General features: G+C 43.0%; 1 protein-coding gene across 1 annotated transcript; it reads right to left on the minus strand.

Annotated features, from left to right (window-relative positions):
* Positions 1 to 4,710: 4,710 nt before the first annotated feature.
* On the minus strand, positions 4,711 to 21,222 carry lrp10 (LDL receptor related protein 10). Its single transcript, XM_062958228.1, has 7 exons — positions 20,672 to 21,222; positions 15,303 to 15,344; positions 15,087 to 15,219; positions 14,576 to 14,760; positions 12,754 to 13,600; positions 10,837 to 10,966; positions 4,711 to 9,141 (listed from the first exon to the last, which is right to left on the minus strand). Exons 1-7 carry the CDS (start codon positions 20,709 to 20,711, stop codon positions 8,587 to 8,589), a joined length of 1,932 nt encoding a protein of 643 aa, XP_062814298.1. The 5' UTR covers positions 20,712 to 21,222; the 3' UTR covers positions 4,711 to 8,586.
* Between the last annotated feature and the right edge of the window lie 4,147 nt (positions 21,223 to 25,369).

Raw genomic sequence — 25,369 nt, forward strand, 5'->3', positions numbered from 1 at the left:
GAGGAGGGTGGCCAGATGGGTGGGCAGATTAGGGCTTGTCTGAAGGGGGATTAAGACAGGCAGAGAGAGGCAGGGGCCGGTAAATAGCTGGACAGAGCATTTGCCCAGAGAAGGATGAATTGGGGAATTAATGAGAGGACCAAAGATGCGGATGAATGAAGAGGCAGGACAAGGAGAGCAAGGAGGGAGCAGGTCTGGCCAAAGCAGATGCTCACTTTCCTAGAGAGTTTGCCCTACTGGAAAGCAGGCCTGGGCCAACTTGAGCCTCCAGATGTTTTGGACTTCAACTCCCATCATTCCTAACAGCCTCAGGCCCTTTCCTTTTCACCCTCCGCCGCTTAAGCGGCGGAGGGTGAAAAGGAAGGGGCCTGAGGCTGTTAGGAATGGTGGGAGTTGAAATCCAAAACACCTGGAGGGCCCAAGTTGGCCCAAGCCTGATTTAAGCCTTACACACATAGGTAGATCGATCATTTCATGAAAATATGGAACATTTTTGCTTCCAAGTATTTCAGATAAGGGATTCCCAGCATAGGAATAATACAAATGGATAACCTAAGCAGACACAGAAGGAAGGGACAGTAAATTAAGTCAACGTAGAGCAAGCTTTCAATCCTGGACCGTTGTCTTGCCTTAAAGATGCTGAATTGGCTGCTGGGCCTCATTAGGCAGCCGAGGGGGAGGGGGGCAAATGTTCCTATTAGTCACGGGTGGGAGGATGCTAATTAGGCTTAATTAATGCTTGCCGGAGGGTGAGAGAGGTTTCCCCTTCCCGGGAGACATTGCAAATTAGGCAGCGGCTAACTGGGCCGTGGAAAAACCCCTGGGGACTCTTGCATCTCTCCATTTGTGCCTACCTGGATTTCAGGGGAAAAAAATTGGAGCATGCAAAGGAAAAAGAGAAGCACAGCGAGCTAGTCCTCATGGCACACTTAATGATCCAGTTCAATATTTGAAAGGACGTCACATTGAGAAGAGGGCGAGCTTGTTTTCTCCTGCCTTGGAGTCCAGTGGAGTCTCCATCTCTGTCGGGAGGGTTTTGATTGTGTATTCCTGCCTGGCACAAGCAGCTTGGACTGGATGGCCCTTGGAATCTCTTCCATTGCAAATGATTCTATGATTCAACAGTGGATGTTGTCTTTGGATGGAAAGCAAAAATGCAATCTTCTTCCAACCCTTCTTCCAATCTTCTATCCACATTGTTTTATTTCTTAGGGCCTTCTCACACAGCCATATAATCCAGAATATCAAGGCAGAAAATTCCACAATATCTGCTTTGAGCTGGTTTAACTGCCATATATTCCAGTTCATAACGTGTGATTTTATTCAGTTGTGTGGAAGGGACCTTAAAACACAATTCCCAGGTTGCTTCCAGGACAGCTTCCCATGGCATTGCAACCATTTTTCATTACTTTTATTAATCCAGACTGACACTTCCCCCTCACCTATTGTTTGCCGCACCAGTTGGGCCATTCACCGTGCTGGAAATCCTCTTCTCTTGAGGATGGCCATCTGTCAGGAGGGCTTGGATGATGTTCTCCTGGTAGGACGAGGTTGAACTGAATGGCCATTGGAGTCTCTTCCAACTCTAGGGTTCTATCACATCTACATCTACATCAGACATGGGCAAACTTGGGCCCTCCAGGTGTTTTGGACTTCAACTCCCAGCATTCCTGGCCTCAGGCCCTTTCCTTTCCCCCCTCAGCCGCTTAAGCGGCTGAGGGGGGAAAGGAAGGGGCCTGAGGCCAGGAATGCTGGGAGTTGAAGTCCAAAACACCCGGAGGGCCCGTTTACCCATGCCTGATCTACACTGTAGAACTAATGCAGTTTGACATCATTTTCAAAGATTTACAAGGCCTGGCCAGAAATCAAAAGACAATAACCAATGAAAGAATAGTTGGGGCTTCCAAGAGGCCATCCAAACTGACCCCTCAACCCAAAGGCACCACCATACAATCCCTCCTTTGCAGCCTTTTACAAATGGGCTTGCAACTGTGCCACGGAAAAAGCACTAGCAAATTGGTAGGTGCTGCACCAGATCTGACACGTTTTTTCTTCTCTTATAAAATTGCACGTCTCCCTTCAAATGGTTCATGATCACAGCAATTCTGCAAAACGGTTATTATTGTTTCCCTCTTACATCCACCAAACCGGGGCACGAAGTCACAACAGTCAATAAAACACCTACTTGTGAAGATTTAAGGGATGTTGTATTGTTTCTATGTTTCTATTCAATTCAGGTGAAGGGGAGATAATATGTTTTGCCTACAAGACATTTATTTACTCACTGTCCTGGAATGAGCACAAACCGTCTTGGAAAACTCCATAGATCTCCAATTCTCTCTCTTCCTCTGTATGGATGCCATGGTTTTACTATGTCTTAACTTTTCTTCGGTCTTTCAACATAAAGTAGACTCCCAGTTAATCAGAACTCGTGGTCTTATGTTTTGCCTGTGTGTTTTAACTGTGTTGCTTTAAGCCGTGAGAAGAAATGGGTGAATAAATGGGTGAATAATAAATAATAATAATGATGTGTACCATAATGTCACCCACACGTTATTGTGAAATGCTGATTATGCTTGAAATTTCTCTCTGAGTGAAACGACGATTGTCCTGAATCAATCTGCCAACCTTTTGCTTGTGAACCTGGGTGGTTGCTGTCACAGGACGTCCAACTCTTTGTTTGTCACACAAGTCAGATGTTCCCACCTCAACATCTTTAAACTTACTCGCCCAATGATGCACAGTATTCACATCAACACAACCACCATAAACAGCTTGCATTCTCTGATGAATCTCCTTCTGCTGTCAAGAATTCAGTGACTGCCCGTTGCTTAAGTCGCATTGACCAACCGTCTGCGAAGGGTTCCATACTTTGCACTTTAACAACACAACCGTTCAATGCTAAGGCTTCCCGCCAAATGGAACTGTAGAGTAGAGTCTACTGAACAAGCCAGTACCTGCCGCATACCAATACTGCCATTAGTTGAGGAGTTACGAAGGTGGAGGCATTACTTTTCATTCAACCCTCATAAGAGCACTCTGAACTCCACCAATGATGGACCTGGAACTAGCTTGGCACACAGAACTCCCATGACCGACAGAAAATACTGGAGGTCTTTGGAAGGTAATAATAATACAGGGTATCCCAAAATCACTATACTCAGGGAAAATGGGAAACTGTAGCTAAACATATCTTTAAAAAGGTAAAGGTTTCCCCTGACATTAAGTCCAGTTGTGACCGACTCTAGGGGTTGGTGCTCATCTCCATTTCTAAGCCGAAGAGCCGGCGTTGTCCGTAGACACCTCCAAGGTCATGTGGCCGGCATGACTGCATGGAGCGCTGTTACCTTCCCACTGGAGCGGTACCTATTGATCTACTCACATTGGCATGTTTTCGAACTGATAGGTTGGCAGGAGCTGGGGCTAACAGCGGGCGCTCAAGCCGCTCCCGGAATTTGAACCTGGGGCCTTTCTGTCTGCAAGTTCAGCAGCTCAGCGCTTTAATGCACTTTGCCACCGGGGCTCCAAATATATCTTTAGATACAAAATATTTATACTATATTCACTACGTATTGTAACATTTAATATAACATAACAATATAACAGCTTGTTGCTTTTTTTCTGTGTATGGACACTTAGAATCAGCCTGTAATAATGATGATGTTGATGATTTAATACTTATAAAAATTAAATATTTGAGTTTGTGATTTTTTTCTTCTGTGTGGACACTTTTGGGTCAGCCTGCACTACTACTACTACTTATTTATTTATTTATTATTTACAGTATTTATATTTTGCCCTTCTCACCCCGAAGGGGACTCAGGGCGGATCACATTACATACATATAAGGCAAACATTCAATGCCTTAACATAGAACAGAGACACAGACAAACACGGGGCTCCGAGCTGGCCTCGAACTCATGACCTCTTGGTCAGAGTGATTTGTTGCACTGGCTGCAGCTGGTTGCTCAACAGCCTGCACCACAGCCCGTAGTAGTAGTACTGCTACTACTACTACGATTTCTTTTCATGTCAAGAGCAACTTGAGAAACTGCAAGTCACTTCTGGTGTGAGAGAATTGGCTGTCTCGAAGGATATTGCTCAGGGGACGCCCAGATATTTGATGCTTTACCATGCTTGTGGAAGGCTTCTCTCATGTTCCCACATGAAGCTGGGGCTGACAAGTGGAGCTCATCCGTGCTCGCCCCGGGTTGGATTCGAACCAGCAACCTACAGGTCGGCAACCTAACCTTCAAGTCAGCAGTTTAACCCATTGTGCCACTGAGAGCTCAGTACTAAGATTAATAATAATGATGCCTTTTTGGGCGCCCTTGCCATCATTTCAGCTGGGAGGGATCTGGGTTCAGAAAACTAGAATATAATTTGTAGCTGGGAGATGTGACTCTCCAATCTGTGTTTCACTCCTTGGCAAGCGTATCCAAGGTATTTATTTTATTTATCGTGTCAAAGTATCCAAGGTAAAAGTGAGTCAACAGGTTCAACCTGGTGGTTTCCATGGCTGAGTGGAGATTCGAACTTTGATCTCCAGGAACTGTAGACATTTAATTATGCAAATGCCCGTCTCACCCAACAATTAGTAGGAACTCAAACTCCACGCCATTGATTACGCTCTAAATTCTATTAAGTTTGTATTGAACCTCGGTTTGTTGGTTGACTCAGACAAACAAAGGGAGAAATCTCACCTTCCCATTGCATTGCAAAAAGATTTGTTTTTAATATTTAGCAAAACTTTTCAAGGCAACAAAAGGTGAAATAACAATCAGGAACGGCAATGGTTAGTGGTCACAGCTCAATTGCACACACACACAAAATAATACACAGTGCAAATATTTGCGCGCAGAAACCCGACACTATCATTCCTATCGGCGTCTCATACTCAGGGAAAGGAAAACAGAAAACGGCAAGAAAACATGACCTCCCGAATCCCGTTAAATGTCACCACTGATTCAGAGAGATCTCGAGAAGAAACTCAGCGAGAAAGAGGGAAAAAAACAAACATATTTTTATATAACTCATAAATGCGACCCAATCCACCACAATGATTGTTATTGGAGTTTACACTACAGAAGACATGGATATATTGGGCTCTGAATTAATTTTTCAAGGGCATGGGCAAACTTTGGCCCTCCGGGTGTTTTGGACTTCAACTCCCACAATTCCTAACAGCCTACCGGCTGTTAGGAATTGTGGGAGTTGAAGTCCAAAACACCCGGAGGGCCGAAGTTTGCCCATGCCTGCTCTACAAAGATCCATTATCAGGGAGTCAATTTTTATTTCCTTTCAAGGAACCAATTATAGGATTATTTTTAAAAATTTCCCGCGAAACTTCTTAGTTTTGGGTGATAAGGAAGCACTAGTTTAACCAACTCTTTGCAAAAGTTTTCTGTTGAACTCTCAAAAATGTGGAATTTGCATCCGTCGTTTTGATCCAGAGTGTATTTAATGGTTTTTCCCCCAATTATATGATTCTTCTCCACTGGTGCATTTTTACAAAGATTGGCATTAAGACTCTCCTTTCCACAAATGAGTCTCTGAAGAGAGAATTGTGGCAGACGGGGAAAAGGGAATGTGGGCTAGACTTGTTTTCTTTCAGAACCGAAATCCTTTGTCAAAAGGACTATTATATTCCTCGTTCAGCCTCGCTGTTGGCTCTCGCCATCACGACTACCCCACTTCGAGTGCCGCCATTTACACCCACAAGTTTCCTTTCATATAATTTTTTAAAAATATATTTTCAAGAGGGTTACATTATGTGCTTTGTAAATCAGACAGAAAGCACCGGGCAGTGATATAAACACTATTGTACAATCATCTCTTTCTTCTTGTCAGTCAAGAACAATACTTGAAACTGAGCCTTTGCTTTTCAATTAGGACAAAAAAAAATCAGACAGCTTAAAAGAGTTATTGGATTTGTGTCTTAAACCCAGTCATGCATACAGACCTATTGGAATCAATGGGACTTTCGTTTTAAATTTAAACTGAAATCTAATTTATTTCAATGGGTCACATCAAAGTACAGCCAAGAGAAGATCCAATGAAAGCTTTCATGGCCGGAATCACTGGGTTGCTGTGAGTTTTCTGAACTGTATGGCCATGTTCGAGAAGCATTCTCTCGTTTCACCCACATCTATGGCAGGCATCCTCAGAGGTTGTGAGGTCTGTTGGGAACTAGACAAGTGGGGTTTATATATCTGTGGAATGATGTCCAGGATGTGAGGAAGAACTCTTGTCTGCTTGATGCAAGCATGAATGTTGCAATTGGCCACCTTGATTAGCCTTGAATGGCCTTGCAGTTTCAAAGCCTGGCTGGCCCTGATTGTTTCATGTCTGGAATTCCTCTGTTTGTTCCTTATTTGCTGTCTTGACTTTAGGGCCAGCTTACACCTCCCAACAAAGGATTCCCCCAGGCAGGAAACAGCCAGGCTTTGAAGCTGTAAGGCCTTTCAATCCTAATAAACATTCACACTTGCCTCTAGCAGAAAGGAGTTCGTTCTCCCACCCTGGACATTATTCCACAAATATATAAACCTCACTTGCCTAGTTTCCAACAGACCTTACAACCTCTGAGGATGCCTGCCATAGATGTGGGCGAAACATCAGGAGAGAACGCTTCTCGAAAATGGCCATACAGAAAACTCACAGCAACCCATTAAAAACAAGTTGGATCCTGCCTTGACTGAAAATTCCATCTCACTTCATTTTAAAATTAATTTTTAAATGTAAGTGGACAGAGGCAGCCCTCACCTTTTAATGTATTTTAAAGTCAGTTTTCAACGTACACAAGCTTATCCCGAATACGTATTTCTTAAATAATCTGGATATCGGTTTCCCTGCTTTCTGTCACTGTGAAAGCAATAAAAAAGCAATGAACACTTCTAACTTCTTAACTTAATTGAGATATTTCTCATCTTCTTCTTCATATAAACCCCTCCTTGTTTACAACTGATTGGATATCCCCCTGTGCAAAAAATTAACTTCGTTGGCTGCGCTTTGTAAAAAATAATCTATAAAAAGGTCTCATCAATAGAAAGTCAAAATATCTTCCATGTCGCAATCGTCTGCATTTGCGGAAGAGTAAATTCCACTCCATATAGCGGTATTGACCTCCAAATAGAAATGCAGAGGATCTCTCTGTTAAAAAACTTCAAAGCAGTTCCAGTGGATTCATAGACTTTGCATGGGCAAACTTGAGCCCTCCAGGTGTTTTGGACTTCAACTCCCATCATCCCTAACAGCCTCAGGCCCTTTCCTTTTCCCCCTCTGCCGCTTAAGCGGCGGAGGGGGAAAAGGAAGGGGCCTGAGGCTGTTAGGGATGATGGCAGTTGAAGTCCAAAACACCTGGAAGGCCAAATTTGCCCATATCTGCAGCAGAGTCTCCACCCGGAACATGGATGAGCTCACATATGGTCTGGTTTTCCTTGTATATGAAGAACAGTGGTTCTCAACCTGGGGTCTCCATATGTTTTCAACCTTCAACTCCCAGAAATCCTAACAGCTGGTAAACTGGCTGGGATTTCTGGGACTTGTAGGCCAAAAACATCTGGGGACCCCAGGTTGAGAACCACTGGCGTAGAAAGAAAGACTGGCCTCCATAATCTCTTCCATCTTCAAGCTCTTCTGGACCATATTTGGTCACATCTACATAGTTGATCAGTGACTTTGGGAGGATGTTGCATTAGGTATTTCGGTGTCCCCGGATAACACATACCTCCTACCACAATGCTCTCAAAACTGGACAGCTATCACATCAATGGAGATCAACAACAGGATGCTAGCCTGTTTCTATTGCAAAGGGACCTCTTTGGGAAAACAACGACGGGGATTGGCTTTCAGAAGCTGGTCCATTCTTGTCATTGCACACTTGTTGCTTGCGGTATATCTGAAACAGAGCACTATGCAAGTAGGTACCACATACCTCCTTCCACAATGCTCTCAAAACTGTATATACTGCCATGACCAGCTATTACATCAATAGAGATCAACAACAGGATGCTAGCCTGTTTCTATTGCAAAGGGGTCCCTTTGGGGAAAAGACAACGGGAATTGCCTTTCAGAAGCTGTTCCATTCTTGTTGTTGCACACTTTTTGCTTGCGGTATATCTGAAAGAAGGCATATACCTCCTTCCACAATGCTCTCAAAACTGTATACACTGTCATGGCCAGCTATTACATCAATGGAGATCAACAACAGGATGCTAGCTTGTTTCTACTGTAAAGAGACCTCTTTGGGAAAATGACGGGGATTGGCTTTCAGAAGCTGGTCCATTCTTGTTGTTGCACACTTGTTACTTGCGGTATATCTGAAACAGGGCACTATGCAAGTAGGTAGCACATACCTCCTTCCACAATGTCCCCAGAAACTGTATATATTGCCAGAACCAAATGGAAATCACCAACAGGATGTTAGCTCATCTCTTTCTTTTTCTCTTTGGGAGAAAGACGTCGGGGATTGGCTCTTGGAAACTGGTCCGTTCTTCTTCTTGTCGCTTGGAGGGATGTTCTCAAAAGGCAGCATCCAGTGTTGGAAAGAGGAGCCACGTCAGCTCCAGTGGCACAGAAGGCGTCTCATGTCAAAAGGGGTTCGTCATCAGCATCCAAGTTCGCGGCGGCATTGATGTTTTCAAGCCACGATTCAGTGAGGGGCACCAGGAGCACGTCGTCCTCCTCCTCGGGGGACGGGGGAAGGCTCAGTGGGTCCCCTCCCTCTGCCGAATGTGGGGCCACGGGGGAGAAGAGCCGCACCCGGAGGTTGTGCATCATTCCTGAGAGGCGCGGAGTGGGAGGGCGAGGGGCCGGGGGGTCCTGCGCTGGTTCAGCTTGACAGGGCGGGACTTTCTGAGGAAGAGGCGGTGCTTGTTCATCGGTCTGGCCAGAAACCTCGCCTCCAGGGGATGGCTCAGGTGTGCTGTCGGGGACGGAGGGTGACGCTGTTGTGGCTGTGGTGGTGGCAGATGAAGATGGGGCTGATCGTGGAAGCAACCCCAATCGGCGCATGCGTCTCACCACGCGGCGCACAAAGCGGCTGCGATGCTGGTGGTGTCCCCCATTGGTGGCACCGGCCGTGGTTGGCTGGCGACGTAACAAATGGAGCAGAGAGCGCAAGTTCCCCAGCATCGAATTCTGTAATGGGAACAAAGAGGAGGGAATGAGCACAGGCATAGAACAAATGCTTTGGAGAAAGCATGGGAAAACTTCAGCCCTCTCGGGTTTTTGGATTTCAGCTCCCACAATTTCTAACAGCCTACCAGCTGTTAGGAATTGTAGGAGTTGAAGTCCAAAACACTTGGAGGGAGGGCTGAAGTTTGCTCATGCTTGCTTTGGTGGATGGCCACAAAAGTGGAAATCATGGGCCACATGTACCACTACGCCCACCCTTGTTTTAAATCTGTCCCTGTATGAACCCAAAAGTTTGTTGCTTCACAGTGCTGTGACTCAGCTGGAACCTCGGATTGTCTCTGATGGGGATTATGGGATTCAGGTTCAAAATCAGGTTCAGAATGTCCTTGTTGTAGAAGATGAGGAACGGAGAGTTTTTCCCACAGCAGGGAATGATGCTGATGATACTGAAACTACCCAGGTGCAAATTGACTCAGAAAAGGAGGACAGTTCTCAGTCTGACAGCAAGCAGGCTGACGCTAATGAGCTGACTGACCTTGATGAAACGGAATCTTTAGATCGAGCTGACCGTTTGGAATTCAGGGTTCGAAGGAGTGTGAGAATAGCAAATAAGAAGGAGGTCAGACGCCAAAGAAATGCTTTCATGCTTGGCAAAGGGTATTAAAGCAGTGTGTTTGGAGACAAACCTTTGTCAAAGCAACTTTCGTTTAACCAAGAAGCAAGCTCCCGTTTCCTGGATTATCTTGCAGCCTTTGTGTTCACGTTATTGGGACTTTGTTTTATTCCTTGTGATTTCTTGGATTATAGTTTAAGGCTTTGTTTTGTAACGATCTTTTGGAACTTTACTTTTGCTTTTTATCTTCTATTTTCCAATAAACTACAAAAGACTTCAGCCTGTGTGCAGTCTGGTGTATCTAGCAAGGTGAAGCTAACCTGAGGTGCGACACACAGGCATAATCATACCCAATCCAGTCATGTGACTCCCCGGTTGTAAAAGCAGCTAACCATATCCCTTTGGAAGGCCAGTATTTATTTATTTATCAGCCAGCAGGCCAACGCCTTAAATCAAGAAATAGTTTTCTAAGATCTACAGAGATACACACAGGAACACCCCAGCAAGCAAGGGTCCAAAAGTGGCAGTCTAAAACCCGGAACCTCAATCAGTGGCTGATGTCGGATGAGAGACTCCCTCCTGGGCACACAGAAGACTGGGCGACTCGGAAGGTGCTGAACAGATTGCGCTCTGGCACCACGAGATACAGAGCTAACCTTAAGAAATGGGGCCACAAAATGGAGTCCACGACATGCGGGTGTGGGGAATAGCAAACCACAGACCACCTATTACAATGCAGTCTGAGCCATGTCACATGCACAATGGAGGGCCTTCTTATAGCAACACCAGAGGCACTCAAGTGGCCAGCTATTGGTCAAAGAACATTTGATATGATGCCAAGTTTTTTTAAAACTTTGTTTATGTTTTTGAATGCATCGCAGCTGTACCCTTGGTTTGCTTCTGATACGATAAAAAAATAACAGCATATAGATTTTGGGAGTTTTGCCCCATGAAAAAGGAGCTAAAAGAACACGGGACATTGGGGAGAGTGGGGAGAGGAATGGTCTAACTGAAGAAAAGGGAAGAGTAGAAATGGGCAATTATTTTCCTCTTGAAAAAAGAAGTACGCAAGTGATGCGCCTTACCTGACTTGGATGCTCAGTTGGGAAGCCATCAACAGGTGGGATGGCCCCCCGGGCTATGAGTTGTCCATACGAAGGTGGTGCTTGGCGCTGTACAAGTTCTGCCTCCATTCGCGACATGGGGGCTAATATACTGCAGAAAGAAAAGGATTCAGTGAGAAATGCAACCAGTGACTAGAAGAGATCAAATCTGTCCCTTTTATGATACACCCGTATCTCAGTTAACAAAGCTTCTGACAAAGAAGCTTGCGTTTGCAAAGTGTTTTCATGCCCCCTTTTTCTTTTTATCCTTTGTCTAGATTGAAGCTTTTGTAGCAGCATTAGCATGGAGAGTATGAGGAAGGAGGGACGGAAAAACAAAACCCTTTGAATCTGCAATCAAACTTGGTTTGGGAAACTATTTTACTCTAGCTCAACCTATTACAACCAGGAGTGCACCTGGGCACCACAATTCAAGAAGGATATTGAAAAGTTGGATCAGGGTTGTTGTGTGTTTTCCGGACTATATGGCCATGTTCCAGAAGTATTCTCTCCTAACGTTTCACCCACATCTGTGGCAGGCATCCTCAGAGGTTGTGAGGCATGTTGGAAAGTAGGCAAGGAAGGTTTATTTATCTGTGTAAGGTCCAGGGTGGGAGAAAGAACTATTGTGTGCTGGAATAGGTGTGGATGCTGTAATTAATCACCTTGATTAGCATATTTCTTCCAACCCTGGACCTTATACAGATGTATAAACCTCCCTTGCCTACTTTCCAACATACCTCACAACCTCTGAGGATGCCTGCCACAGATGTGGGTGAAATGTCAGGAGAGAATACTTCTGCAACATGGCCATACAGCCCGGAAAATACACAACAACCCTGTGATTCTGGCTATGAAAGCCTTCAACAACAAGTTGGATCACATCCAGAGAAGGGTGACCCAAATGACCAAAGTCCTATGAGGAGTGGCTTAGGGAGATGGGTTTGTTTAGCTTGAGCCATATTTAAATAACTGAAAGGCTGTCACCTTGGGGAAGGGGCAAGCTCATTTTCTGCTGCTCTAGAGACTAGGGAACACGCCTACCTGTATTTTATAATGTGTTTTATGAATACTGATGTAAGTTAATAATAATTTTAACTGATTAATTTTTATATATGCGTTTTATTGTAAGCAGCCCTGAGTCCCCTGTTGGGTGAGAAGGGTGAGATATAAATATTGTAATAAATAAATAAATAAATAGGGAGAAATTGATTCAAATCCAGGAAAAGAAATTGCACCTAAACATTAGGAAGAACTTCCTGACATTAAAAACTATTTGATAATGGAATATGCTGCCTTGCAGGGTGGTGGAGTATTGAAGAAGAGGCTGGATAGCCATCTGCTGGGAGGGCTTTGATTGTGTTTTCTTGCCTGACAGAAGGGGATTGGGATCTCTTCCAACTTTATGATTCTATAATTCTAAACCTATATAGCACACAACCATACATATCAACTTTTGCCAATGGTTAGTGATAGAAAACTGTGAAGAATTGCGCTGCAATAACTTCTGCTTTGGGATGCTTTGATTGTATTTTCCTGCATAGCTGGGGATCGGACTGGATGGCCCTTACGATCTTTATGAATCTACACTGTAAAATTAGTGCAGCTTGATGCCACTTTAACTTCTCTAGTATACTTTGTTTCCAACACTGTCCTGTTTATCTGCATAGCAACACATCTGCTATATATTTTGTGTCAAAAGCATTGCATAACAAATACATTTTAAAATGATGGAAAAAAAAGGAAAACACAAGCAACTAAATAGTTTTAGACCAAAAGCGGGCAACAGCAACCGAATTGTCCATAGCTTTAAGCAACTCCTCCTCTGTACATGAGGCAGGACATTGTGGGCAACACATCTGCTTATGTGACCCCTCAGTCCCCAAAGATGCTCCTCACCCGAACTCATGGCTGCGGAGGGCATAAAGTCGGCAGGTGCACCCCAGAGCTATCACTAGGAGAAGGCCGCAAACCAGGCTGCCAATGACGGTGGCCGTCACTACTTTGCGCGGGAGGACATAGGTGCAATCCGACTCGTCAGAGGCGTCAATGCAGTCCGCCTGTCCATCGCAGACCCAGCTCTCGTAGATGCAGCGCCCGTCATGGCAGCGGAAGTTGCCCGGCTGGCAGCTGTAGCAGTGCCGCTCATCGGCAGCGTCAGCACAAAAGGTCTGGTAGTTGCAGCGGTCAGCGGGGCCATAGCAGACGGCACCCCCGATCCCTTGCCCACCGCAGGCGTATTGTCCAGGTGGGCACCCGCGGCAGCTTTCTTCGTCAGCCCCATTGGCACAATTCCATATTCCATCGCATCGCTCTGCGGCACTGTAGCAGGTCGCTCCTTCACCGTCTCCACCGCCACAGGGGAAGTCCCACGGCACGCAGAAGCCCCGCACGTGGTAAGTGGCGTTGAAACCGCGGAACGTTGTTCCCGCCGTCGCCTGGTATGTGACCCAGGCCCGGCTGGATGGCGAGTCCACTGTGACCACCTTGTTATTACTGGTGTAATCCAAATTACGCAGCAAGCGGGGGCTCCCAGTAGCTCCAGGAACCCCCTCGTAGACGCGGAGAGAGTCCCTGACATCTAATTCGAGGAGGGTGAAGCGGATGCTCAACGGGCGGCTGTCGTGGGCATCGAGGGTCCATTGGCAATTGGCCTCCCCCAGGTAAGAGTCCGAGGCAAAGCCTGGCGAAAAGAGGACCCCGTAGAAACTGTCCAAGGTCAGGTTGCATTGGATCGGAGGATGGGCTGTATCAGAAAGAGAGGGAGAGCAAAAGCATTCTTTATTGTCTACTAAAATACTTATATCCTGCCCTCGACCTAAAGATCTTAAGAGTGGCAGACAATAACATCAACATTTTAAAATTATTTTATAAAACACGAAAACACATTATAGATTCAATTATTTAAAAGATAGACTCAAAAATTAAAATATTTAAAACTATGACCCAATGGGAGCTGTAGTTTAGTGAGGCACCAGCACTCTTTGTCGGAGAAGGCTAAGTAAAGGTAAAGGTTTCCCCTGAGGTTAAGTCCAGTCGTGTCCGACTCTGGGGGTTGGTGCTCATCTCAATTTCTAAGCTGAAGAGCCGGCGTTGTCCGTAGACACCTCCAAGGTCATGTGGCCAGCATGACTGCATGGAACGCTATTACCTTCCTGCCGGAGCGGTACGTATTGATCTACTCACATTTGCGTGTTTTCAAACTGCTAGGTTGGCAGAAACTGGAGCTAACAGTGGACGCTCACTCCGCTCCCCGGATTCGAACCTGCAACCTTTCGATCTGCAAGTTCAGCAGCTCAGCGCTTTAAAACACTGCGCCACCAGAGGTTAAATATCTTATATAACTACAACAGCCAAGAGTTCATAGCAAAGAATTATGGAGTTAAAGTGGTGTCAAACTGTATTAAATCTACAGTGTAGATATATCCTTAGGTATGGAAACCCACTGGATGGCCTTGGACAAGTCATACTCTCTCAGCCTTAGAGAAAAGCAAAGGCAGAAGTCCCCTTAGAATAAACCTTCCCAAGAGAAATCCTGTGAAAGGGTCACAATCTGTTGGAAACTACTTGAAGGCACATAACAACAACAAAGTAAAGATAGTGATGATGACAATAAATAGTAAAGGGAGGCAAGTGGGTGGAAGAAGAACGCTTTTCCTTTCCCTTCTTCTAATTCTGTCCTTGTCATATCAGATCTCTGAACTATACTCTTCTTTTGTACCTTTCTGATACTTGAGCTGAAACCCATCTTCCGTCAGAAACTTCCAGCTATAGGTGAGGGTCACATTGCCCCCTGTTATCCGGAGGGGCTCAGGGTTTTTGTAGCCGCACATTCTCCGGGGAGGTTGCAAGGGCATCCGAACAATAAGCACACCTGAGCTGCAGGAGAGATGGAAGTGCTGGAACCTGGAGAAGAGAAAGGGAAATGGACAACGGCTGAGTTTGGTTTCTATGCAACCCACCCCAAAAAAACTCTTTGGGGCAGAAGAGGCTGAGAAGTGGCATGTCTCTTTCCTCAGAGCCCTGCTTGCAAATACCTTGGAGATCATCTCAGAGGGCAAATCTTTATGCCATGTGTTGGGTTCCCAGAGGAAATAGTGGAAAGTGGTGATGGAGATAGTAAACACACACTTGACACAATAGCATTTGACAGGAAATAGGCACTGGAGACTGGAGTGGATCACACTTTCTCAATGGAAAGGCAGAGCAGATGGGCATCTTTTCTATCTCACCTGACATAGATGATATCCTCTGGTCCGCCCACAATGACCCAACTGCAGCTACTATACGACATCCCTTGCGAAGAAGGACTGCGGATCAAGCCTTGGGCCTCTCTCCGGATATCGGGGTAGCCTTGGCAGACTCCTGCAGGGAGAGGAAAAACTGAAAAAGAGGCCCATCCCACAGCACTGAGATCCCATGAAGCCCACTGCCCTCTTTTCACTTACCCATAAAGGGAGAAGAGTAACTTTCAAGGGGCTGAATGACACCTGTGGAACACAAAGTACAGAAAATCAAATTCCAGAAAGCTTCCACAAGCCATTTAAGGGATAGAAAACACAGCAAAAATGCCGCAGACAAATAAATAGTACCGTTTGGAAAACTTTAAGAAAAAACCAACAGAATGGTTGGCTCTCCATATCCACAGATTCTGCATCCACAGAGGATACCATCAATGGCTTTCAAATATGGTTTAAAAATCCCAAAACCTTCAATGAGATTGAGCATCCATGGATTTTGGAACAAAACCCTAGTGCAGGCATGGGCAAACTTCGGCCCTCCAGGTGTTTTGGGCTTCAACTCCCACAATTACTAACAGTCCAAAACACCTGGAGGGCTGAAATTTGCCTATGCCTGTTCTAGTGAATACTAAAAGCCCAATGAACATACAGACTGAGCATTCCTTAACTGTAATTCTTAAACCTGAAATATTCCAAAATTCGCAATTGTTCATGTTGGCTACTGAGATACTGACATTTTTGCTTTTTGACAGTTTGACAGAGAGAAACTGTTTCCTGCACCAAAATATTTAAAATGCCAACTATGTGGATATGACAATTACATGCATTTCTTGTTTAGATTTGGGTCCCATCTCTAAAATATCTCATTGTGTGCCTATATGCAAAGACAGGTATTCAAAAATCCCAAAAAAATGAAATACAAAATTCTTTTGGTCCCAAGCTTTTTGGATAATAGATACTAAACTTGTTCCTCACCCTCAAAGTTTGTTGTTTAACTTGGTCTAAAAAGTTAAAAAGTAAGGAGTTGAAAATTCTTTACTATGGCATTTAATCATGTTTTATTTCTTGTTATAATGATGTTGTATCCTGCCTCGAGCCGCAAGGAGAGGTGGGCACTGTTAGGATTTTTCTGGGTGATAGAGAAAAATACCCCAAAACAGCAGCACATTCAAAATATGCAAGAAGCAGGATACTTATAGTTGAGCATTCAGCTCACAGCAAGTGGAGTGTGAAGTGCCATGTGGCTGTAAAGAATTTAGAGCTTAGGAGGCAAAGATCCAGAGGAAAAGATCTTTTAAAATCACAAAAGGTTTATTTACAAAAATAATAACTACATTTCTTCATAGTAAAGAACTGGGTCTGAGCTACACTAACTAACCCCATCTTTTTAGGATTCAAAGAGAGGGAAACATCACCAAGCACACACCTCTCCTGACACACAAGGAGAGAGTGATCTCAATACACACAGTACACACAAGTAGAAAGCCAAAAACAAAAGGCATGCACCTGCAAAGTATCCATTCTATATAAACAATCAAAATGAGAGCAGAAACAGACAGAAGAGAAGAAATAGACAAATTCCAAGTGTCATTTAGGAGACAGGGGAAGGGGTTTCCCTCAATCTATTCTAAAGCTAACTAACACTTCCTTATTGAGGACTGCAGACTTGGGCAGTGTGGGTTTGAACTCCAAAACATCATCATCATCATCATCATCATTTTACTTTTGAAGTACCAAAATCATTTTCTGAGAATACATAAAAGGCTTATTTTTAACCAAATATGCCTAAAACATATTTATAAATCCTTATAAATGGTACAAAACACAAAATGCAGCAAACTGTGCAGTATAGGATGAATAAATGTATACTGTGCGTGTGAAGAATGGTCCTATGCTTTCCATCCTGTAGGGTGATGGGAATTATAGTCGCTCATCATTTGGAGGACAGAGCCAGCTGGGAAAAGGATTGGATTCCTCCAATGAGTCACAAACACCGGATGTTTGAGCACAGGTTCATCATGGTAGTGCTTATGTCAACTCTCAACTATGCACCTGTGTGTTCAAATCAGGTGCAACTCGTAGTTGCCAAATCTGATTTTTCAAATCTTGAACTTGGGATAAGGCATGGGCAAACTTGGGCTCTCCAGTTGTTTTGGACTTCAACTCCCACAATTCCTAACAGCCTAGGGGCCCTTCCACACAGACATATAACCCAGAATATCAAGGCACAAAATTCCACAATATCTGCTTTGAACTGGGTTATCTGAGTCCACACTGCCATATATTCCAGTTAAGAACAGATAATGTAGGATTTTATTCATCTGTGTGGAAGGGGCCCAAGTGACCTTTTGGGGTACCCTTCCAACTCTATCGCATTATGCACTTCCTTAGAAAGATGGTGTGTCATCCTTTTTGGAGGCCTTCAAACAGAGCTTGAATAGTCATCTCTAGGTCTATTTCTCTTTATAGGAGAATTGGGTCAGACTAGATGACCTTCAGGGTCATGTTCCATTTCTAACGGGAATGTAGGCTTCCACTGAAAGCGATAAAACTTTCCTTCTTAGGTAGCCTTCAAACAATATTACTGTTATTACATTATATTTCTTTACTGGAGAATGGTTCCGAGTAGATGACCTTTGGGTGTCCCTTTCCATTTCTATTGGAAGTGGTGCAGCTGGTTAGAAGCCAGCTGCAATAAATCACTACTGACCGAGAGGTCATGAGTTCGAAGCCAGCCCGGTCAGGGTAAGCTCCTGACCATAAATAGTCCAGCTTGCTGTTGACCTATGCAGCCGAAAGACAGTTGCATTTGTCAAGTAGGAATTTAGGTACCGCTTTTGCGGGGAGGCTAATTTAACTAATTTACGACGCCATAAAATCTCCAGCAGTATGCGGAAAATGAGGAAGTTCCATCAAGGACTCGGTGTCGCAGTGGATGATGAAGCAGCAGCTTCCCCTGTGGCCGGAATTGAGCATATCCTCACAAAGCCCAAAAGCTGGAGTGTTAAATTGCCTCTGTGTCTCTGTCTATATATGGTTGTCTATATATGTCGTTTGTCCAATAGCATTGAATGTTTGCCATTATATGTGCATTGTGATCCACCCTGAGTCCCCTTCGGTTTGAGAAGGGCGGAATATAAATACTGTAAATAAATAAATAAATAAATATTATGGACCTCCTTGTAAAAACTAAGGTTGGATTGTCGTCCCTTAAGTCTATATCTCCTTGTATAAGAATGGTGTTGGTCTAAATGACCTTGAGGAACCCTCTTCCAATTCTAATCGGAATATAGACTTCCACTGAAGGTCTGGAGGCCTTTAAACAGTATTATTTATTTATTGGAGAATGGGGTTGGACAAGATGACCGTTGGGGTCCCCTTCCATTATGGACTTCCTTGAAAACACTCTCCTTCTTTGGGGAGGCTTTTAATCAGTATTATTATAAGCCTATATCTCCTTATATAAGAATGGGGTCAGTCTAAATGACCTTTAGGAACCCCCTTCCAATTCTAATGTGAATATTAAGTGGAGAAGGGGGCCAGGAAGACATCATTCCACCATGTCTCCTGTGTCAATATAACAATATAATAATATATAATACTCATATTATACTATACCAATAATATATTGTATATACATTTAATATTGATAATATAATACACTATAATAATACACTATTGTCATTGTATATTTATATTACACATAATATTACTAGTAATATTGCAATATAGCAGTATAGTACAATATAGCAATATATAATGCTTATATTGTGCTATACTAATAATATAATATGATAATATTATAATGCAATACAATATAATAATAATACACTATTATAATTGTATATTTATATTACACGTAATCTTGCTAGTAATATTGCAATATAGCGGTATAATACAACATACCCTGTTTCCCCTAAAATAAGACATCCCCAGAAAATAAGACCTAGTAGAGGTTTTGCTGAATTGCTAAATATAAGGCCTCCCCCCAAAGTAAGACCTAGAAAAGTTTTTGTTTGGAAGCATGCCCACCGAACAGAGCACCAGAGCATGCAGGATTGGTAAATGTACGTATCATAGTGTTGTACATGGAAATATTGGTAGTAACAAGAAATTCTTGATAGGATTCACAGTTTGTCTGGTTATGCTGGTTTATGATGACAACTACTGTACAGTATATAATAAATGTTCATTTTTTTGTTCAACAATAAATGTGAATTCTTCTTCATGGAAAAATAAGACATCCCCTGAAAATAAGACCTAGAGCATCTTTGGGAGCAAAAATTAATATAAGACACTGTCTTATTTTCGGGGAAACACGGTAGTAATATATAATGCTTATATTGAGCTATACTAGTAATATAATATATTGTATATACAGTAGAGTCTCACTTATCCAAGCTAAACGGGCCGGCAGAACATTGGATACGCGAATATGTTGGATAACAAGGCGAGATTAAGGAGAAGCCTATTAAACATCAAATTAGGTTATGATTTTACAAATTAACCACCAAAACATCATGTTATACAACAAATTTGACAGAAAAAGTAGTTCAATATGAAATAATGCTATGTAGTAATTACTGTATTTACAAATTTAGCACCAAAATATCACGATTTATTGAAAACATCGACTACAAAAATGCATTGGATAATCCAGAACGTTGGATAAGTGAGACTCTACTGTATATATAACTTGTAAGCTGCCCTCAGTCCCAGTACAATATAGTAATATATATGCTTATATTGTGCTATACTAATAATATAATACATTGTATGTATATATAACTTGTAAGCTGCCCTCAGTCCCAGTACAATATAGTTATATATAATGCTTATATTGTGCTATACTAATAATATAATATATTGTATTTATATATATGGTAATTTGTAAGCCGGCCTGAGTCTCCTTTGGGGTGAGAAGGGCGGGATATAAATGTCGCTAATAAATAAATATAGACTTCCACTGAAAGTTGTAGACTACTTCTTTGGAGGCCTTTAAACCGTACTGTTTACTTATTAAGAGAACGGGGTTGAACAAGATGATCGTTGGGGGTTTTCTTTCGTTATGGGAACAGTCTCCTTCTTTGGGGAGGCCTTGAATCAGTATTATTATATTTATAAGAGAATGGGGTCAGACTAGATGACCTTTGGGGACCCCCTATATTTCTAGGAATATAGGTCAGCACTGAAAGCAATACACTTTTATTTGGCAGCCTTCAAGCATTATTTTTAATATATTTCTTTATAGGGTTGATCTAGATGACATTATAGCAGGCATGGGCCAACTTGGGTCCTCCAGGTGTTTTGGACTTCAACTCTCATCATTCCTAACAGCCGCTTAAGCGGCGGAGGGTGAAAAGGAAAGGGCCTGAGGCTGTTAGGAATGATGAGAGTTGAAGTCCAAAACACCTGGAGGACCCAAGTTGGCCCATACCTGTATATTATAGACTTCCTTGGAAAGCTTCTCCTTCTTTGGAGGCCTTCAAGTGGAAGTTAGATGTCCACCTCCCTCTCCATTCATTCCTATAGGACCAGACCACCCCATATGAAAATACCAGCTGCTTTTCTCTTACCCAACAGGGGGCCGAAGAGGACGAGGGCCAGCCTCCACATCTTCGCGCCTGCGCGTTGAGCTCCAAGGGGGCCAACACCAAGGAGGCCACGTCGCCTCTTTCGCAGTCCACTCGCGACGCGTGGGTGCGTGGATCACCTCCCGTTCTTCCTTTGGGCGGTGGGGAAAGGGGTCCCTTTTTACCTTGCCTCTTCCCCCAACTCTGGGTTGGAAGGAGAGCATGCAAAGCAGGGGGGAAGTGGGGGGATCCCACGCCTGCTTTCCCTTCTCCCTCCTTAGCCTTCCATTTCACCGATCTCCCCCTTCTCCTTCGGCTTCCAGGCCCAATGGTTTCTTCCTTCCCTCCTTCCTCTTCCTTGTCTTTGGATTTCCTTCCTTGTTTTGCAAAGAGACGCAGGTCTCCCCTCCCTCCTTCACTTCCTCCTTTTGCTTCTCCGCCCTCCCTCCTTCCCTCCCCCTTCTTTTTTGTCTCCTCCTCCTTGGAAACTTTGTCTCTTTCTCTCACTTCCTGCCTTTGCAACTTTCCCAGCCCGCCCACTTTTTTTTTTTTTTGACGCGCGTTCTCGGGTTCACACGCGCACGCGGGCTAACCTCCCGGGTTAACCCTTTCCTTGCAAGGCCAGATGTCCATCATCATCGTCATCATCATCGTTGTTGTTGTTGTTTATTCGTTCAGTCGCCTCTGACTCTTCGTGACCTCATGGACCAGCGTACGCCAGAGCTTCCTGTCGGCCGTCGTCATTATTATTATTATCATTATTCTCTAACCTTTTTCTTGCAAGGCCAGATGTGCATCACCATAATCATCATCATTATTGTTGTTGTTTATTCGCTCAGTCGCTTCCAACTCTTCGTGAACTCATGGACCAGCCCACGCCAGAGCTTCCTGTCGGCCGTCGTCATTATTATTATTATGTACTGTATGTATATATACATATATATATATTATAATCTCTCTTTCTATTGGGAAAAGTACTATCATCATTATTGTTGTTGTTTATTCGTGCAGTCGCTTCCAACTCTTCGTGACCTCATGGACCAGCCCAGGGCAGAGACTCCTGTCGGTCATTATTATTATTATTATTATTATTATTATTATTATTATTATATTATATAATCTGTCTTTCTATTGGGAAAAGTATCATCATCATTATTGTTGTTGTTTATTCGTTCAGTCGCTTCCGACTCTTCGTGACCTCATGGACCAGCCCATGCAGAGCTTCCTGTCGGCCGTCGTCATTATTATTATTAATTATTATTATTATTATTATTATTATATAATATAATCTGTCTTTCTATTGGGAAAAGTATCATCATCATTATTGTTGTTGTTTATTCATTCAGTCACTTCAGACTCTTCGTGACCTCATGGACCAGCCCAGGGCAGAGACTCCTGTCGGTCATTATTATTATTATTATTATTATTATTATTATTATTATTATTATTATTATAATATTATATAATCTGTCTTTCTATTGGGAAAAGTATCATCATCATTATTGTTGTTGTTTATTCGTTCAGTCGCTTCCGACTCTTCGTGACCTCATGGACCAGCCCATGCAGAGCTTCCTGTCGGCCGTCGTCATTATTATTATTAATTATTATTATTATTATTATTATTATTATTATTTATAATATAATCTGTCTTTCTATTGGGAAAAGTATCATCATCTTTGTTGTTGTTTATTCATTCAGTCCCTTCTGTCTCTTTGTGACCTCATGGACCAACCCACGGCAGAGCTTCCTGTCGGTTGTCGTCATTATTATTATTATTATTATTATTATTATTATTATTATTATTATCATATATAATATAATCTGTCTTTCTACTGGGAAAAGTATCATCATCGTTGTTGTTGTTTATTTGTTCAGTCGCTTCGGACTCTTCGTAATCTCATGGACCAGCCCACGCCAGAGCTTCCTGTCAGCCGTCGTCATCATCATCATCATCATCATCTCTCTTTTTCTATTGGGAAAAGCAAGCGCCCCCTCAAATGAAACATTTTAACCCTACTTGAACTGCCAGGGCTATGGACCGCTGGGATATGTAGTTTGGTGGGGGAACCAGCAAATTACAACTCCCAGGATTCCATCACCTTGAGCAGTGGCAGTTAAACTTGGGCTAAATTGCAATGTAGAGCAGGCATGGGCAAACTTGGGCCCTCCAGGTGTTTTGGACTCCAACTCCCACAATTCCGCCGATGGAGTATTTTGTTATTAGTTCTTAAGCCTGTTGGTTAATTGATTGATTTCTATGTTTAGTATACTTATGCTCATTATTGCCTTGTGTTTTGTTGTTGTATGGTTTCCTTGCTATGTTGGAAATCGCCCTGAGTCCCTTGAGGAGATAGGGCGGTATATAAATAGTTTTTATTATTATTATTCATTTATTATTTGGAATTGTGGTAGTTGAAGACCAAAACACCTAGAGGGTCAAAGTTTGCCCATGCCTGCTTTAGTTGAACATCATGGAGCTGGTATGCAAATATGCAAATTAATATGCAAATCAACAGCATCTCCCAGATGGCAGCATAGAGTTAGTATATAAATATATACAGTATATATAAATATAAATATATGCAGATCAACTTCTAGGGAATCCTAGGAAACCAAATGGTAACATTCCCATTACAGTAGTGTCTCACTTATCCAACCTTTGCTCATCCAACATTCTGTATTATCCAACGCAGTCTGTCTTTTAGTAGTCAATGTTTTTGTAGTCAATGTTTTCAATACATTGCAATGTTTTGGTACTAAATTCGTTAATATAGTAATTACTACATAAAGTTACGATGTATTGAACTGCTTTTTCTGTTGATTTGTTGTAAAATATGATTTTTTGGTGCTTAATTTGTAAAATGATAACACAATTTGACGTTTAATAGGCTTTTCCGTAATCTCTCCTTATTATCCAACATTTTCGCTTATCCAACGTTATGCCAGCCTGTTTATGCTGGATAAGTGAGACTCTACTGAATTTGTAGTTGACCTTGCATTGGAGTAAAGGCGATGGAATCCTGGGAGTTGTAGTTTGCTGGACCCCCACCAAACTACATATTCCAGCAGTGCACAACCTTGGCTGTTAAAGTAGGCTCAAATTCCATTCATTATACAGTATTGATGCACCCAGGCCTTTTTGATCCTCTTTTTATGACTGCATGTGAATTTCTCCTATTTACGTGCACTGGGTTGCTGTGAATTTTCCAGGCTGTATGGCCATGTTCCAGAAGCATTCTCTCCTGACCTTTCACCCACATCTATGGCAGGCATCGTCCGAGATTGAGAGGACTGTTGGAAACTAGGCAAGTAGGGTTTATGTATTTGTGGAAGGTCCAGGGTGGGAGAAAGAACTCTTGTCTGTTGGAAGCATGTGTGAATGTTGCAATTAATCACCTTGATTAGCATAGAAGTGACTTGCAGCTTCAAGGCCTGGCTGCTTCCTGTAAGTAAGAAAGTAAAACTTTATTTATATACCGCCCTCTCTCCTCGAAGGAACTCAGGGCGGTTTACAAGCATAAAAACAGCAACATACATTACAAGCAACACAATACACACATTATTAAACAAAATTCAAAACTTATACAACTCGTAAAACAGTTAAGACCATAAGAAACAATCACAACAACCAGAAGAAACCTTTGTTGGGAGGTGTTAGCTGGCCATGATTGTTTCATGTCTGGAATCCCCGCCTTCTGGGTGTTCGAGTTTTTAATACTAGTAGCCAGTTTTTGTTCATTTTCATGGTTTCCTCCTTTCTGTTGAAATTGTTCACATGCTTCTTGTGGATTACAATGACTTCTCTGTGTAGTCTGACGTGGTGGTTATTAGAGTGGACCAGAATTTCTGTGTCCAGGTTGATTCATCAAGCGCTCTGCTATGGCTGACTCTTTGCAAAGAAATGTGGGCCGCTGGCCCTTTAAGGCTTTGAAGCCTTCCCTTTCCTCTTGCAGGCTTCCTCATCGGCCAGGATTTGGCGCCACCTGCAGGCTGCGGCGGGATCCAGCAAGTCGAGCCAAAAAAAAAGAGGGAAAAAAAAGGCCCAAATAATTATCAGGCCTCAAATTGCAGCTTTAAAAATTGCTTGCTCAAGCTGCAAGCTTGCATTCCTCCCCAATGTACTCCTGCTTCCTAATGCTAGCTTTTCCCTTTTAGGCATGAGATTTGTGCAACTGGTTTTGGACTGCCTCTCCCAGCATTCCTATGCTGGCTGAGGATAATGGGAGAAGTAGTCCAACAACATTTGGACCTCTTGGAAACTCCTTCCCATATCATCTTTCTTTGGTCCCTTCCACACAGATAAACAAAATCCCACACTATCTGCTTTGAACTGGAATATATGGCAGTGTAGACTTAGATAAACCAGTTCAAAGCAGATATTGTGGGATTTTCCACCTTGATATTATTTATTTTTATTTTATTTATTTACAGTATTTATATTCTGCCCTTCTCACCCCGAAAGGGACTCAGGGTGGATCACATTACACATATAAGGCAAACATTCAATGCCTTGACATAGAACAAAGACAAAGACAAACGCAGGCTCCGAGCTGGCCTCGAACTCATGACTTCTTGGTCAGAGTGATTGGTCTCAGCTGGCTGCAGCTGGCTGCCCTCCAGCTTGTGCCACAGCCCGGGCCTATTATGAGTTATAAGACTGTGTGGAAAGGCCCTTTGAATGCATTTACACTGTAGATTGAA

This window comes from Anolis carolinensis, chromosome 6 (assembly GCF_035594765.1).
Source record: "Anolis carolinensis isolate JA03-04 chromosome 6, rAnoCar3.1.pri, whole genome shotgun sequence".
NCBI lineage: Eukaryota > Metazoa > Chordata > Lepidosauria > Squamata > Dactyloidae > Anolis > Anolis carolinensis.

Coding starts and splice junctions, on each gene's coding strand:
- lrp10 (XM_062958228.1), bottom strand. CDS start 20,711: ATGTGGAGGCTGGCCCTCGTCCTCTTCGGCCCCCTGTTGG. Junction 15,345..20,671: donor CCTCTTCGGCCCCCTGTTGG/GTAAGAGAAAAG, acceptor TGTGTTCCACAG/GTGTCATTCAGCCCCTTGAA. Junction 9,142..10,836: donor CAACTGAGCATCCAAGTCAG/GTAAGGCGCATC, acceptor TTCCCATTACAG/AATTCGATGCTGGGGAACTT.